The sequence below is a fragment of the Malus domestica genome, chromosome 04 (assembly GCF_042453785.1).
Source record: "Malus domestica chromosome 04, GDT2T_hap1".
NCBI classification, from domain to species: domain Eukaryota; kingdom Viridiplantae; phylum Streptophyta; class Magnoliopsida; order Rosales; family Rosaceae; genus Malus; species Malus domestica.
In genome coordinates, this window is record NC_091664.1 from 30,271,371 (window position 1) to 30,287,369 (window position 15,999).

The 15,999-nt window shown below is 36.6% G+C and overlaps 2 protein-coding genes across 3 annotated transcripts; both read left to right on the top strand.

Annotated features, from left to right (window-relative positions):
• The first annotated feature begins 699 nt into the window (after positions 1-699).
• Positions 700-4,811, top strand: LOC103434339 (AT-hook motif nuclear-localized protein 14). Its single transcript, XM_029098306.2, has 5 exons — positions 700-1,136; positions 2,227-2,279; positions 2,696-2,827; positions 3,745-3,897; positions 4,186-4,811. Exons 1-5 carry the CDS (start codon positions 773-775, stop codon positions 4,531-4,533), a joined length of 1,050 nt encoding a protein of 349 aa, XP_028954139.2. The 5' UTR covers positions 700-772; the 3' UTR covers positions 4,534-4,811.
• A 608-nt stretch (positions 4,812-5,419) lies between these two features.
• LOC103434196 (protein EIN4-like) lies at positions 5,420-9,208 on the top strand. 2 transcript variants are annotated; one of them, XM_070820889.1, is made up of 3 exons: positions 5,420-5,602; positions 5,708-7,819; positions 8,447-9,208. In XM_070820889.1, exons 2-3 carry the CDS (start codon positions 6,074-6,076, stop codon positions 8,969-8,971), a joined length of 2,271 nt encoding a protein of 756 aa, XP_070676990.1. In that variant the 5' UTR covers positions 5,420-5,602; positions 5,708-6,073; the 3' UTR covers positions 8,972-9,208. The 2 variants fall into 2 exon arrangements, with proteins under 2 accessions (XP_070676990.1, XP_070676991.1); XM_070820890.1 differs by having other exon boundaries at positions 5,440-7,819; positions 8,541-9,208.
• Positions 9,209-15,999: the final 6,791 nt, after the last annotated feature.

Here is a 15,999-nt window from a genome sequence, read left to right on the forward strand (position 1 = left end):
TTGGTTGTGAGGTGCCAAATTAACAGAAATTGTCCCACCAAAACAAACATAATTGGAATACATTAAAAAAAAAGCAGAAATGAATTTAAACTCATAAAATTTAATAAAATCTATTGTTTCCCGAATAAACAATTTTTAATTAAGATTAAAAAGTTCAGTAAAAGAATTATATTTGGAATATATTAGTTACGTTAATAATGAGGAATGCATGATATTAATTATTAAGGAGAGAATTACAAGGCCTTCCATTCTAATTCACCGCCTTCTAATCCAAACTTTTTCCTTTCTTTTTAAAGATATTAGTGTACAATGTCGTATTTAATTAAAATAAAACATGTAATCAAAACAAATACCAATTAAATCAGTTGAATAAGATAGAGATCTGTCTTTTCATACTTAATTTCCCATCTCTTTTTTGTATATTTTCTTTTATACAACGATATTTTACTTTAAAATAAAAAATTTGAGTTAAACCACACAATATTTTATGCTAAACCTAAAGCCCACAATTAAAATAAAAATTTTTACGTACAAATAAAGAAAAGTATAGTTATAAATAATTTTTGAAAAAAAAAAGAAATAATATTGTGAACTGTTGACTGGAGTCAAAATGTCATATCAACAACCTTAAACCCAATCCGACGCCCCAAATCACACCACACAAATAAAAAGCGCAAACCAAAGCAAAAAAAAAAAAACTAAAAGAAGAAAAAGAAAATAATTATTTTGTTTATTCGACGGATACGCACTCTCTCTCTCTCTAAAACTCAAAATGGAACCCAATGAAAACCAACTGAGCTCCTACTTCCAACACCCCACCACCGCCACCGGCGCCGCTGCCACGACCACCCCCTCTCCGACCAATGGGCTCTTTCCCAACACACACTCCACTGATGGGTCCCACATGGTGTACTCTCACTCGGTTCCCTCCCCGGCGGTGACCTCGCCACTTGAGGCCCCCAAAAGGAAGCGGGGGCGGCCCAGAAAGTACGGCACGCCGGAGCAGGCTCTTGCGGCCAAGAAGGCAGCGACAACGTCGTCTCACTCCTCGTCCTCCAAGGAGAAGAAGGACCAACACGGTGCCGTCTCGCCTTCGTATTCTGGTTCGACCAAGAAATCCCAGCAGTTTTCTTTTGGTGGGTTGCAAATAAATACCCTTTTAGATTTTTTCTGCAATTACTGAAATTCTTCGTTTTTTGCTGCTAATTTCTTCAATTTCGATATGGGTTTTGAATTTTTGGTTGCATTGTTGCGGAAAGATTGAAACTTGCTGGTTCTGGGCGGGTGTTCTGGAAATACCCTATTTGTGTTTTGTTGTGAAATTTCGGATTCTTGGCGGGTTATGTTGCCAATTGCTTCGATTTTATGTGGGTTTTTTTTATTTGCATTGTGTCTTGGTGCTTTGCCCTATTTTCTGATTTTTGTTTCTTTAATGGTTTATTGTAAATTCGTTGCATTTTATAGGGTTTTGTTCCAATGGTTGAATTTGTAAGTGTTTTCGGTTGTTCGGTCCCCTCACACCCAAAGTAGTAACCTTTTGGTAGTGTTCAGTTTAATTATTGCCAAATGGTGGCATAGTTGCCATTGTTAATTTTGAAATGGAAGTAGAATAACTTCCCCACCTGTTTAAATGATAAGCTTATGGGGAAGTAAAACGAGAATATAAGTTAATTTGGTAACTTTTATTTACATGAACCAAAATCTTCCTAGATCGCACATCCTTGGAAGTGGAAACTTTGGTTGGCTTGAGAGTAAGATAATGATAAGAAGCTCATGAGCTCCTATGTTTTTGCTTTTGAAGGATAGTGTACCTAGCTTTCTATTAGAGGGTGTTTAGTTTTGGAAATACTGAGTATAAAAGTGATCTCAATACTTTCAAGTGGCTTGTTTTGTGGTTTAGGAAGCCCTTTGTTTTGTTTTTTAAGAATTCTAGAACTTATCATTCTTACTGTTAAGTTTTGTATTGAGAAGGGAGATAATAACTAGATATTTTTTCATTGATTAGTAGATGTTAAACCTGTTTTCATTAAATAATGCTGCATATCACTTGACAAATATGAATATTTTTTCTTCCCACTTCTGAAAGTCTTTTTTGTCCTAATATATGTTTATAATCCTTGTTTTTCTGTGATGCCAAGTAAATTTATTTTTCTGGTTTGACAAAATGAGGTATAAGTAATCATACTTTACTCATGTGGTACTTTTTCTCTTAATTGATTGACGCAGGCAATGTAGGGCAAGGTTTTACACCACATGTTTTAAGTGTCGCTGCTGGGGAGGTATGCATGTCCTAATGAATTCTCAAAGCAATAGTGTAGTTAATTTAGGAATAACGTGACAGTTTATTTCATGTTTTGCCCTTTCAATCACATTTTTTCTTATAAATTGCAGATACTAGAATATATCTCTTTCGTTTCTGATTCCATGAATGAATTTTTGTCTTTTTACATTTGTGTTTCAACGTGTCACATGCTGATCTGGGATATAGAAAAATTCCTTGAATATATTTGTGGTTTTTCTGAACAACCTCACTTGGTTTCCTTTACCTTTAGTGCAGATCCTATTGTATTTTTATAACATCAACAGTTGCCTCATCTTATGTTGTTTACCTGGCCTGAACTTACTTTTTGTGCAGTTATTGTGTGCTGTTTCTGTTAGAGTGTTTTCTTTATGTATTATGTGAAATGTCTAACAGGATGTGGGACAGAAAATTATGTTTTTCATGCAACAAAGTAAGCGTGAAATATGCATTCTATCTGCTTCTGGTACCATCTCAAATGCGTCTCTCCGCCAACCAGCTACTTCTGGAGGCAACATTACATATGAGGTAAATTTTGTCTTCAACCTTTTCCTAGTGATAATTTTTTGATACAGTCATATGTGAGCTGAAGAGATGCGCACTTTGTAACCAAAAAAAAAAAAAAAAAAAAAGTAAAAACCAGAAACAGAAATTATCTTAAAATATATTGTATTTGAAGTTTTTGGAGTATCATATTCAGTATTATGTTCAATATACGAGTGTGGACCTTCCATATAGTATTTGATTTTTGGTGGGCAAATATAGGAACTGTCACAGGTTAATTTATCCGTGGGCTCTCAGTTGGAGCATAAATGTACAAGTTCAGCCATTACTATTGTGTGTATATAGATATTTTTGCTTGGTTCATTCATTCAGTTAATCTGAGATACAACAAAGATGCTAGCCTGAAATCTGAAAATAATAATTATCACTTGCCTCTAATTTATTTGGTAGATGTTTCTGAATAATTGTTTTTTTTCTTGTTTTCTCAAATAAAAAAAAAAAACCATTTTGACTGTACAGTTCTGAGCCATTTTTCCCTGTAAATTCTACAAAAGGAAGGCATCATATGATTGATGAAAAAGTACCAACCATAGCAATGTGGGTGGCTGAATTTTGATTTTAGTAGTGTCCAGGTTATTCGTTCATTGTAACATTTATAGTTGGGCAATGTCTCTTTGCTCATGTATGTGTGTAGTTAGGCAGGAGAAAAGGGGGAAATGACGAGTCGCTAATGCCTATAGTGGTTTCTTTGAAAATAAAAATATTAGTTTGTAAATGTGCGTATGCTTATCTATCCAGAAATTGTGGAAGTTGGAAACAAAAAAATATATGAATAAATGTTTTCAAACTGTGCATATTCTTGCTAAGAAAGTATTAAGTCTTTCTTGATCATCTTCCTCATGTTTAGTTCATCAAGTATAATGATTTCTTTCTGATGTTAGGGTCGCTTTGAGATTATTTCATTATCTGGGTCTTATGTACGTACCGACCTTGGAGGGAGGGCTGGTGGTCTCAGCGTATGCCTATCTAATACAGACGGACAAATCATTGGCGGTGGAGTTGGTGGGCCCCTGAAGGCTGCAGGCCCTGTGCAGGTACTATTTGAGAACAAGTTTACTCTTGGTTGAATAACGTTTGTAACATTGTTTTAGTGCACAACTGCGGCATAAGATACTAGCTACTTATTGTGTCTCTACGTTGAAGCAGTAAGGGGTTTGGATGCCATCTGATGCCTTAGATTGATTTTTTGCCATGTTATTGGGCATGGGGACATTTATGTAACTCTCTCTTCTTCTTAACCGAAGTCTCTGCTCGTTTCAGTTAGCATGTTTGATAATTGGTTCTGCTGTATTTATCGAAACACTAGTTTGTTGCACGTACAGGTTATTGTGGGAACATTTCAGATTGATGCCAAAAAGGATGCGACTGCTGGTGTAAAAGGAGATGCTTCTGCCACCAAGTTGCCATCGCCAGGGGAAATGATGAGCGGAGGCTACCGCTCAACACTGGACTCTTCCGGGAGAACTCTTGTCAGGGGAAATGAAGATCAGCAACCTATGGGGGGAAGTCATTTCATGCTTCAAGGCATGCATGCCGCACCTTCACGGCCCACAGATTGGAGAGGTGGTCCGGATGCTAGAGCTACAGGCGCTTACGAATTGACAGGAAGAGGAGGTCGTGCACCAAACCAATCTCCAGAGAACGGGGACTACGATCAAATTCAAGATTAGGGATTTGCTTTTGGGATTTGAAAGCGCTGTTTTTTCGTAGATAGATGTATAATACATACCTTATGTCACCATACTCTGTTTGTAGTGTGCAGCATTCATTAGAAATGATGGCCCCGTACCCGTGACCTCCACCCTCTGAAATATCTCGCTGCCGTCAATATTGCTCATGGTGTATGTGCGTAGGTATCGCCGGCGAGTTTCTGTTCTATACTTTGCCGGATATTGTTGTTGATATTTATCCATTCGGAAATTATTCACAGTTCTGCCTCTCTTTCAAAGCTTTTGTTATGAGCTGCTTGAGCCTCGAATGGTTCTTTACCTTCCCGGTGTAAGGAGTTTGAATCGCTTTCGCCTGAAAGTCTGCTAAATTTTCTTTCTTGGGTACACGTTAATGGAAACTGCAACTACACTTGTTGTGCTTTGTTAGGTGCTTCTTTCAAGTGCTGTTTTTCAAAAGCCAAAAGCAGTTTGAATTATTTATGCTAAACACTGTCATAAACACTTTTAGCGGTTGAAAAGCGCATTTAGTTATTTTAAAAGCAATTCTCTTTTTTATGCTGGACAATTGTCTGTGTTAAATGTTCGAATATGAAGATGTGTTTTAGGTTTTTTCCACGTATCTTTCTATTATTGAGATGGAACGTCACAGGTGGACTTGTTTATGCAAGTTATTCTTTTCTCTAACCTAATGGTTGCATATAAAACAGAGAATCATGAGCACGTGTATCACGTGTTCCTACGGACTGCATCACCAGATTGGACCCATCCAACCGTGTAAAAGCTAGGATGCACATCCATCATATGTGCCCGCCCACATTTAATCAACACAAAAGTGAAAAATGAACAACCTTTTTAACGAATTCAATAAAAGGAAAGAAAATATTTTATTAAATGAAAGATGCACTAAATAAGTTAGCGCCTTTTAACTTTTAATTTTCGTGTCTGCAACGAGTTGGTGGAGAAAGATCGAGTCTTTGGCTTTGATTAATGGTGGGTTTTGCCTAAAAAGTTGGATTAAAGTAAAAAGTTTCCAACTTTCGGTTTCTAATTTGGACACGGGAGGCACGAGGTGTGTTCCTTTTGCTTACTTTTTTTTTTTCTTTCTGATTTTTTTGCTTCTGTTCTTGTTTTCTCTGAGGTTTTGATTATCCAAAATCAAAACTTTTACTTGTAGTTTTTGAATGAAAGAACAGCAGAGAAGTGGATTGTAGAAAGTTTGGAGGGCAATTTTGATTGGAAAGATAGAAAATTTGGAGTTCCTGGTTGATGAGTAGGTTAGATCTTAAGAATTCAGGAGGGGGGTTATATCAGTCCCCTCCAACAATCCAGGTTGGTGTTTTCAGATCTTAGAATTTGGAAAATGTGTTTTGAGATTCTTCGTTTGGGATTAAAGTGATAGAATTTGAGTAGTATTCGTTGTTTTTTTTTTCTTCCGGTTTTCGAGTGATTTTTTATTGTTCTGTGGTTTGAAAAATCGAAACTTTGATAGAAGGAGAATGATCTGAACAAAGTTGATCACTTGGAGTGGGTGCAATCTGCAATGTTAAGAGCATTAGCAATTGGATTGTTGGTTTCGTGTTTCGTTACATTAGTATCGGGTAGTGATCATGACTTTGCACATTGTAATTGTGATGAGGAGGGTTTTTGGAGCATTCCAAACATTATAGAGGGACAAAGAGTGAGCGATTTCTTGATTGCAGTTGCATATTTTTCAATCCCTATAGAACTCCTTTACTTTGTCAGCTGCTCGAATTTTCCGTTCAAATGGGTTCTCCTGCAGTTTATTGCATTCATTGTACTCTGTGGCTTGACCCATTTGCTAAATGCTTGGACGTATTATGGCCGTTACACGTTCCAACTGATGCTGTCCCTCACCATTGCCAAGTTCCTCACGGCCTTGGTCTCCTGCGCAACCGCAATAACCCTTTTAACTCTGTTCCCTATGATTCTCAAAGTAAAAGTGAGAGAATTGTTCTTGAGGCAAAATGTGATGGAATTAGACCAAGAGGTTGGGATGATGAAGATACAGAAGGAAGCGAGTTGGCATGTTCGAATGCTGACCCAGGAAATTAGGAAGTCGCTTGACAAGCATACCATATTGTATACAACTCTGGTTGAGCTTTCAAAGACGTTAGACTTGCATAACTGTGCAGTTTGGATGCTGAATGAGAAAAGAGGAGAGATGAACCTGACCCATGAGTTGAAAGTGAGTACTTCGCAAAAGTATCGCCATTCTATCCCAATTAATGACCCAGATGTGTTGGAGATAAGGGAGAGCGAAAGGGTAATGATCCTGAGACCTGATTCAGCGCTGGGATCTGCAAGTAGCGGTGAGTCTGGTGAATCTGGTGCTGTAGCAGCAATCCGGATGCCAATGCTTCAGGCTTCAAATTTCAAAGGGGGTACACCGCAGTTGGTTGATACTCATTATGCTATATTGGTTTTGGTTCTTCCGATTGCAAATTCTGGAGGTTGGAGCCATCATGAGCTGGAGATAGTGGAAGTTGTGGCTGACCAGGTCACCGTGGCTCTATCCCATGCTGCAGTACTTGAAGAGTCTCAACTAATGAGGGAGAAACTGGGTGAACAAAATCGAGCGTTGCAACAAGCTAAGAAGAATGCAATGATGGCTAGCCAAGCAAGGCACTCGGTTCAGAAGGTAATGAGTCATGGAATGAGAGGGCCAATGCATACGATTTTGGGTTTGCTTTCGATGTTTCAAGAGAATTTAAGTTTTGAACAGAGCATTATTGTGGACACAACGGCAAAAACTAGTTATGTTCTCTGCACTTTGATAAATGATGTGATGGAGATGTCAGCAAAAGATAACGGAAGGTTCCTATTGGAGATGAAACCGTTTGAACTACATTCTATGATCAAGGAAGCTGCTTGCCTTGCCAAATGCTTGTGTATGTATAAAGGCTTTAGCTTTGAAATTGATGTTCAAAGCTCATTGCCTAATCAGGTGATAGGGGACGAAAAAAGGACTTTCCAAGTGCTCTTGCATATGATTGGGTACCTATTGAGCACCTATAATGGTGGGGGGACTGTCATCTTTCGGGCTATTTCTGAAAGTGGTAGTGATGGCCCTGATGATAGATTGCAAGGAATGTGGAGAACAGGTATTCCAGATGAGTACATTTGTATAAAGTTTGAATTTGAGATTAGTGAGGCAAGTTCTTATCCCGGCGGATTAGTAGCATTGACACACGATGATGGTAGGCGGCATGACAATGATGAAATCAAAAGGGGCTTGAGCTTCAGCATTTGTAAGAAGATTGTTCAGGTACGTGCTGCGGATGTTTATTTATGTTATCAATATTCTTTATTTTGCCGCGTGGTGCTGTATAAATTTCTGCATTATTAGCTATGAATTTAGTTGTTGGTAGGCTTCACTTGAAATAGATTTTGTATGTAGAAATGAGTACTCAGACTCCATGGTCTCAGAGTCAAATATCTCCGTTGTTCATTTAACCGTGTAAAGATGTTTGTTAACATGTTCATGCCTGCTGGTTTCTTACTATTTAGTTTTGGTTTCAAGAAATCGTTCACGCAGTTACATGAACATGGCACCAGGTTCTCTCCATACCATATCTCAGGCATGCTCAAGTTTGATCGGCAAACTAATTATACTGTATTGAATTTATTGAATTTGTAATACTGTGAGTCAAATTGTATTTTGCTGCTCTGAAGTAAAAAATATTGGTCCACTTTTTATCTTTGACTCTATATGAGTATGGTGGTAACAGTCTTCACTTTCATGCGAATTTTAGTGTCATGGATACAAATCCACAGTATAAATTCAAGTAGGTTTTTTATCTGGACTATCTTGATATGAGAAGACAATTAAAGAATAGCATACGAGGAGTAATTTTAGCAACTTATGATTCTTTTTTAATAAATTCATGGACAGATGATGCAAGGCAATATCTGTATATCCATGAATCCGGTGGATTTTGCAGAAAGCATGACACTTGTTCTCAGGTTTCAAATCGTCTCGTCTACAGGGAGATCTATATATCCCCTCGGAAATACATTGGAGCAACCAAATTCCAACTCTCAGTTCAGTGGCCTTTGGGTTATAGTAGCGGATGATGATAGCGTAAACAGGACTGTGACCAGTAAGCTGCTCGAGAAACTTGGCTGTCAAGTTACTGCTGTGTCTTCTGGGTTTGAATGCCTGAGTGCCCTTACTGCCGCCAAAAACTCTTTTCAAATTGTTGTTTTGGATCTCCACATGCCGGGAATGGATGGGTTCGAAGTGGCAATGAGAATCAGGAAGTTCTGCAGCCGTAGTTGGCCATCGATCATTGCCCTCACGGCAAGTGCGGAGGAGCATATATGGGAGAGATGTCTGCAGCTGGGAATGAACGGATTGATTCGAAAACCGGTTCTTTTGCAAGGAATGGCGGATGAACTTTGTCGAGTTCTGCAATGAGCACAAGTTGTAGAGAGAGATGGAATCCAACTTCAACATGTTAAACTTAGTTTTTACTCAGAAAATATAGTAATTAGATATTGCTATTAACCATATCCTTCATATCACAATATGTGCTGAATAGTGAGTTTATTTGTTGTTGATGTTAAGCCAAGGCTACTCACATTGAAGTAAATTCAATGATTATTCCTAACTCTACTATTCAATCCAATGATTATACACTCAATTCAAACAAAACGTTATGCGAAACTTACCTACACATGTATGCCATTATGTGTGTGATTGGTTTGAGATACATATTACAAAGCGTTTAATCAATAGAAGAACAAAAAATTTAGGAGTTGGAGCGGAGTCGAAGAACGAAAAGATAGTTGGAACAAAAACAATGTCTAGTTAAACCAAATTTAAGGACTGATCGATTCACAATTATATTTTAGATAAGACAAACGATGTGAATACGCGAATTTCTCTAAATCAAATCACTCGATTTCTTACTTCATTTGGACGCAAATGTACGATTGTTCATTTTCCAATTGGGTAGAAATTGATCAGGTTGCATCTATGGTCACTCTCTTCACGAACCCTAGAAAAGATTCACTTTTCTCTTCCCCGACACTCCAACAAAGAAAAAAAAAAAGATGGAATTAAAAGTCTGAAATCCCATCGCATTCAGGTAAAATCGAATTGACATTCCATTTACTTGTCACCTTAACTTTTCTGTTTTTGGGACTGTAATCGCTACTGTATATTTGAACAAAACCCTAACCCTAACCCTAATGCTCTGTGCGTTTACTGGTACTCCGGTGTCCGGAGGATACCTTCCTTGCCGAGACCATGACACTGTATAAGTCTCTCTCTCTCTCTCTCTCTCTCTCAACTTTGTTCTCTGTCGTGTGTGTGTGTAAATATATATGCACTTACATAACTCCACATGCATTTTAAACGAAAATTGATTAATTCTTTTATAATTCTCTGGATCTCCTGTCTGCCATTCATCCTAGTACGAGAGGCTCGACATGCCCATACATCACCCTGATGAGAGTAAAAACTGACCTCTTCTGGCAACCTTGCTTCCCCTATGTCCATTTGAAGTCATACGTGCCTCCAACTTTTCTTGCTTAAATTCAATGTTTGCTCACTTTTTTTCTCAAGGACACTTGAGGGCATGCAGTGAATATGTACAAATGTCACGCCTAGAAATCTGATGCATTCACTTCGAAATGTACCCCTTCCTAGTCAGGAACTTTCATGGAGTACAAAGGGATCGTGACCCTTGAAGCTATAAAAACTATAGGCCAACATCCTCTTTTTGCATGGCGACCCAATGAAAATTCTAGGAAAGAAAACCATAACTTAACACCTAAGTAATATCATATGTGTGGTGAATGGAGTCGATCATACGTTGGCTCGCTTCCGTATTGGTCATGTTTCAATGTAAACCTTTGGTAGGGGTTCAATTTTTCCTTACTCAAGTTGAAAATCGCGACAAGATTTTGACAAGGTCACATTTTGTACAAATATCCTCGTGATCATTAATAAAAATTTAAATCTTATCCTAAAAAAATGATCATGTACAATTTTATCATTAAATTATTGGCTTTCTATCTGTTATCCTAACAAAAGTAGTATTTCCTGCGCAGCGGCAATGAAAAACATAGTTGGTTTATGCTTACGACGAATGCCTCAAGAAATTTTTAATTGTGACAGGAATACGAGTAGTACAACATGTGTTTTTATGTAAGTGGTGGGAAATTTTATTTTTTAAGTTATTAACTTTTTAACATACATATCCCACAATTTGTATAGTAACACGTGATGTACCACTTCGTATGCCGGTCACATTGAAAAATCTCTCATATGCCTCTAACAGAATATCTTTTGAACATCGTTTCCATCCATCTCAGAATTCATGTTGCTTATTCAGTGGCGAAGCAAGAATTTTATGTGAGGAGGGGCCTCACAACATGAAAAGTTGTAGTAAATTGCACATTTGGAAAACCAATCAAATTTAGTAAAAAGAACTAAAAACATTGTACAAACTCAAACACTTGAATACAAGGTAAGAGTAAAGCATGAAAGATTTGAAAATATAACAAAAGGACTAAAGAAATGACAAAGAAAAGAGCAAAAGGAGGGGAAAGGAAGTCTGCACTGAAATAAGAGAGATGGGGTGAAAAACGGGGCCTGTAAAAGGGATACACAGTTTAGATTAAGAAGGGGCACACTTGAATTTAATGGTATTCCACTAATAAGTAGCAACAATAACAATACGTTATTATATCAAGAAAAAATGCAGGATGGGCTCAGGACTATTCTGGTCCCTTAGTAGCTCCGCCTATGTGCTTGTTCTACAATATGTTGGAGCTCATTATTGCACGTTTGAGTAGACCTAAACGCATTTTCTCACAATAGAAAAAGGTAAAAAAAAATGACAACTTTTTACATTTTTTTAAAGAGTTGTGCGGTTCACAAGTCATTTTTTTTCATCCAACACACTCCTCTCAAATTTTCGTTGAGGGATCGAATGAATTGATGGAGATGAAAGGACAAAAATGAAAAGGAGTGTGGTATGTTAAAATAGGTATGTAGATATGACCATGCACCCTCTCTAGAACTGATAGAGGTAAGTTTGGCTGCAAGTAATTGTGTAGTTGGCTATACAAATTAATTGCTGGATAGGGATAATCAGAAAAATAATACTAGAAAGACAAAAAATTTAAACTAATATTATTTGGTTTGCAAATTTAATTAAAAATTTAACCTTACTAGCATTATCCTAATCAAAATCCGGCAGTTCTTTAGGAGATTAGGACTAAATAGCTCATACCATCCACGTGTACGATTCTAGCCCTCAATGAGTCCAAGTGAGCCAATCCATAGTCAAAATGTCAAAGTAGGGAATTGCTTTTGGAATGGGTACCCAATTATGCAAACCCATATTTTTGTCTTTCAACGCCATTGTCTTTTGAATTCTCAACCCTCAAAATACAAAACGATTTGATTTTGATTTCAACTTTGGTATACTTTAGAAGAAGCATGATTATTAAAAGAAAATATTATAAAATTTAAAAAGTAACTAAAATAAGTAAACTAGTTTCAATATATATATATATATATATATATATATATATATATATATATATATAAACTAACCATATATAAAATAACGCACAACCCATCATAAATAAAACTTTTGATTCAACCACCTAGTCGTACACTCATATGGATGCATAGCCCTAATTCTAATGCCTACAATTTGGTTTCATTTTCTTAATTAATTTCTTAGTTTAACTATTGGTTTCTTCCTTATCAGCTTCACTAGATCGATAAACTAGTGACTAGACCACGGTATCTTTTCTGAATTTAGGTAATGTGAAAAGCTAGATATAGGTTGCCCTTATTAAGTTGTGTTACTTAATTTGAATAATCGATATCTTAATTGTAAACTGAAAACCTAAGAACATCTCTAAGAGATGCAGCAATTGTGCAAAGTTAAATTTGCTACTTTAATTAGGAAAAACACATCTTTAGCGGAGGTATCAACCCCTTAGCAAATTAAATAAGTAGCAACTGAATTTGTATAGTTACAAGGTTAACTGCTACTTCTTCAACTTAGCAAACTAGGTCTCATGGTATATTATAATCAAAAGCATATAGTCATTACTGCACTACTATTATGCGATATTATAGATTTATATCGGCTTCAGAAAGCAGTTATTAGAAGAATAGAATATTAAGAAAAAAGGTAATCCCATGATTAAATAAAATGTTCTGTTTGTATAATGAAAGCTTAGATTGTTGACAGATCGACTTATAATTTATAAAAGGCTTTTTAGCCAAAATGGTTCATGAGATTTGCATAATACATCATTTTGGTCCCTGAGATTGAAAATCAATAGAAATGGTCCATGAGATTGTCCACGATCCATTATTTTGGTCATTCCGTTAAAAACTCCATTAAGTGTCCAGGAGCTCTTGACCTAAAGTTTGGGCAATTTTCAAAGCTTCGTAACTCAATCATTTCTGAACCAAATTCGACCCATAATATATCAAAATGACGATAAGAAAGTGTAGAACAAGAGTATACGTATTTGGCTTGAAAGTGGCTGTCTTGGTCGTTGAGTTAGCCACTTTCGAGCTGTTTTCAAGCCAAACCATGGTGAGTTAGGATTGAGAAATGTACCATTCTCTTCTTCTCGACGAGAAGTATGATTTTGGTTTTTGAATCACTCGATTTCATTGAGTATTGAAAAAGTTATGAACGTTTAAAGTTTACCTAGTTTCCGGTTAGTTTTTCAGTTTTCCCTCGGACCTGTCACCTTTCAAGCTATTTTCCAGCCATCTCCGACAACCATTGGGCTCCCAAATAGGTATAATATTGTTCTACACTTTCCTATCTACATTTTGATATATTATGGGTCGAATTTGGTTAAGAAACGATTGTGTTACGAAGCTTTGAAAATTGCTCAAACTTCTGGCCAAGAGCTCTAGAACACTCAATGGAGTTTTTAATGGAATGACCAAAATAATGGATGGTAGACAATCTCATGGACCATTTCTATTGATTTTCAATCTCAAGAACTAATGTGATGTGTTATGCAAATCGCAAGGATCATTTTGGATAAAAAGCCTTGATAAAATGAGATCCCATAGCTGGTTTGTCATGCTGTCATTCGAATTGCGATCAATTCGATTATCATATAATTAAGTTAATTAGGTTCAAACTTCAAATTATTATAAAACAATCTCCAGTATAAATGCATGGAACACATCAATCACAAAACCATCTCAGTTAATTAAGTTAATTAATTAATGATATGAACCAGTGCCCTCGCTGCAGCGAATATATATGAAGCATGGTGATTAGCCAATAGCGATGAAGAGTTTTTTAGATAGAAACAAAGTGTGTTAAAAAAAAATCAACTTATTTACTGAAGCATTTCGTCGAATGCTTGGTAAGCTTGTTATCGTCAGTCAAACCATGTTGTGCATACATGTAATCATCATATGCCGAATGACTCTGATGAGTGATGTAGCGAGAATCTATCGGGTAGTGTTGGCACAACTTGTCGAGATACTAACATTTAATAGTCACAAAAAAAATTTGTACCAAACATTCAAAAGATTGTTAGAAGGCCTTCGAATGTATATTTTTCAGACTTCGGGTGGTCCTAGACCACCTTGGTTCCTACTTTCATCCGCCTGGACTCAGTCCACTCGAATTTTTTTTCTTTTGCAATTAAGATTTAATCGTAGCTAGTAGCGTCATTTGTCTAATAAAATATTCGCAACATGTTTAAAAAGTAATTCATCCAAAGACAACGTGCACTCTACGGCAGCATTCGAAAACAACTATACATTTTAATTAGATTTTTAATTGTGTTTGCATCATCGCATCATCACACATTCATCAGGGGTAGAGTTGGAAAGTGATAATATGCTCTCAAGTTTTTAAAATTTCTCATGGTGATGGATAATGATTCCTCAATATTTAAATAACCAACGAATTAATTAATTAATTGTGTCAGTAGTTTTCTACTAAATTACGAAGGATTTAACTTCGCCGTTGAAAGAATCAGCAGCTCCTCCTGCTGAGAGCCTATCACGGCTCGACACGTGTCCAACTTAGACACATATCCAGCTGTGATTGGCTCTCAGCAGGAGGGGCTGCTGATTCTTCAGCAGCCAAGTCTTGTTCAATTACTAATTGATATCAAATGCAGAAAACTTCAACTTTATTGGGTTGTCCTCATTTCTTAATGCAGGTTTTACGGATTCCCCTTTCAAAGTATTATAGTTTAATTGGCTTGTTTAGACATTAAAAAATAATTGGGGCTTGAAAATGTTGGTAAAACTACACCAGCAAAGACAACCACGGGCGCACAAAAAGGAGGTTTTATTTGTTTGTTAGTCTTAGTCTGGAGATTATTTTAATTAATCACGCTGCTTTAAATATTAAACTCCTTGAGGTGGGCTCCATATTGATCCTCAATGCAAAGCTGCCTTACCATCAGAAATTTAGAACGAATGTTGTATGCAAATTACTAGGTAATAAACAAATTAGGGTTCATTAAACAATGACATGTGAATCCATGTGAAGAGGGTCCTTCATGTTTCTGTATACAACTCGATCGTTAAGATATATCCTTTGAGTGTCAAGGAAACATCCTTTTAGCGACAATTTTATATAACTAGTTTGCTGTAAATATAAAACTTTTATTCATGTATAGCTCCTTTATATCTCTAGTACCACAATAGTTAACATGGATGGAGATGAATATTATGCGTGTGAAGCGTATAATTATGTATATTTAAGATGTGAAGCACATGTGTCCGTTAGCAAGGGCGGATCAATTTATGAATCCGAGTGGTCTCGGGACTACTCGAAAGTTCAAAAAAACACATGTGAGGATCTTCGAGGACCATCCAACGGTTGGGGTAGGTGGTGGAAGAGAGAAGACCACCATGGTTGTGCAGATGTTGAGCAACAAAGCTTTGAAACAAGAAGAAATATCTAAGTTCAGATGAAGAGGTACACAAAGAAGACCACCAAGGCTCTGTTGTTCTTGGACCTTGGTTCCGAGGAAAAAAGAAGACTTTCCATCTCCATTTTCCAAGTGACCAAACTCTCCATTTTGTTTTCTTTTTTAATTGTTGTCCAATTAGGTTGTGCCACTTAACATTTTAATTAATAAAGGGATAGTCTATTACTCAATCCTTTTTTTTTTTTTTGAGTTGACTAATAGCGTTAGTAAGTTAGATGTTAGATTAGCCACCGACGGGGTTCGAACCCACACCGTCATGCAAGGGCATGACACCTTTCTAGCACTGTGGTAAAGGGCCACTTGCTTATTACTCAATCAATACTTACTTTTTACACCATATATTTGACACCGTTTCTCTTTTAAAATTCACTATAAATTCATACAATATCAAAAAAATATTTCGTAAAGTACCACAAACTTGTAATCATTTGAATTTTCATCTCATACCATCAAATTCACTAAAATACTAAAGCAAAAATTCTG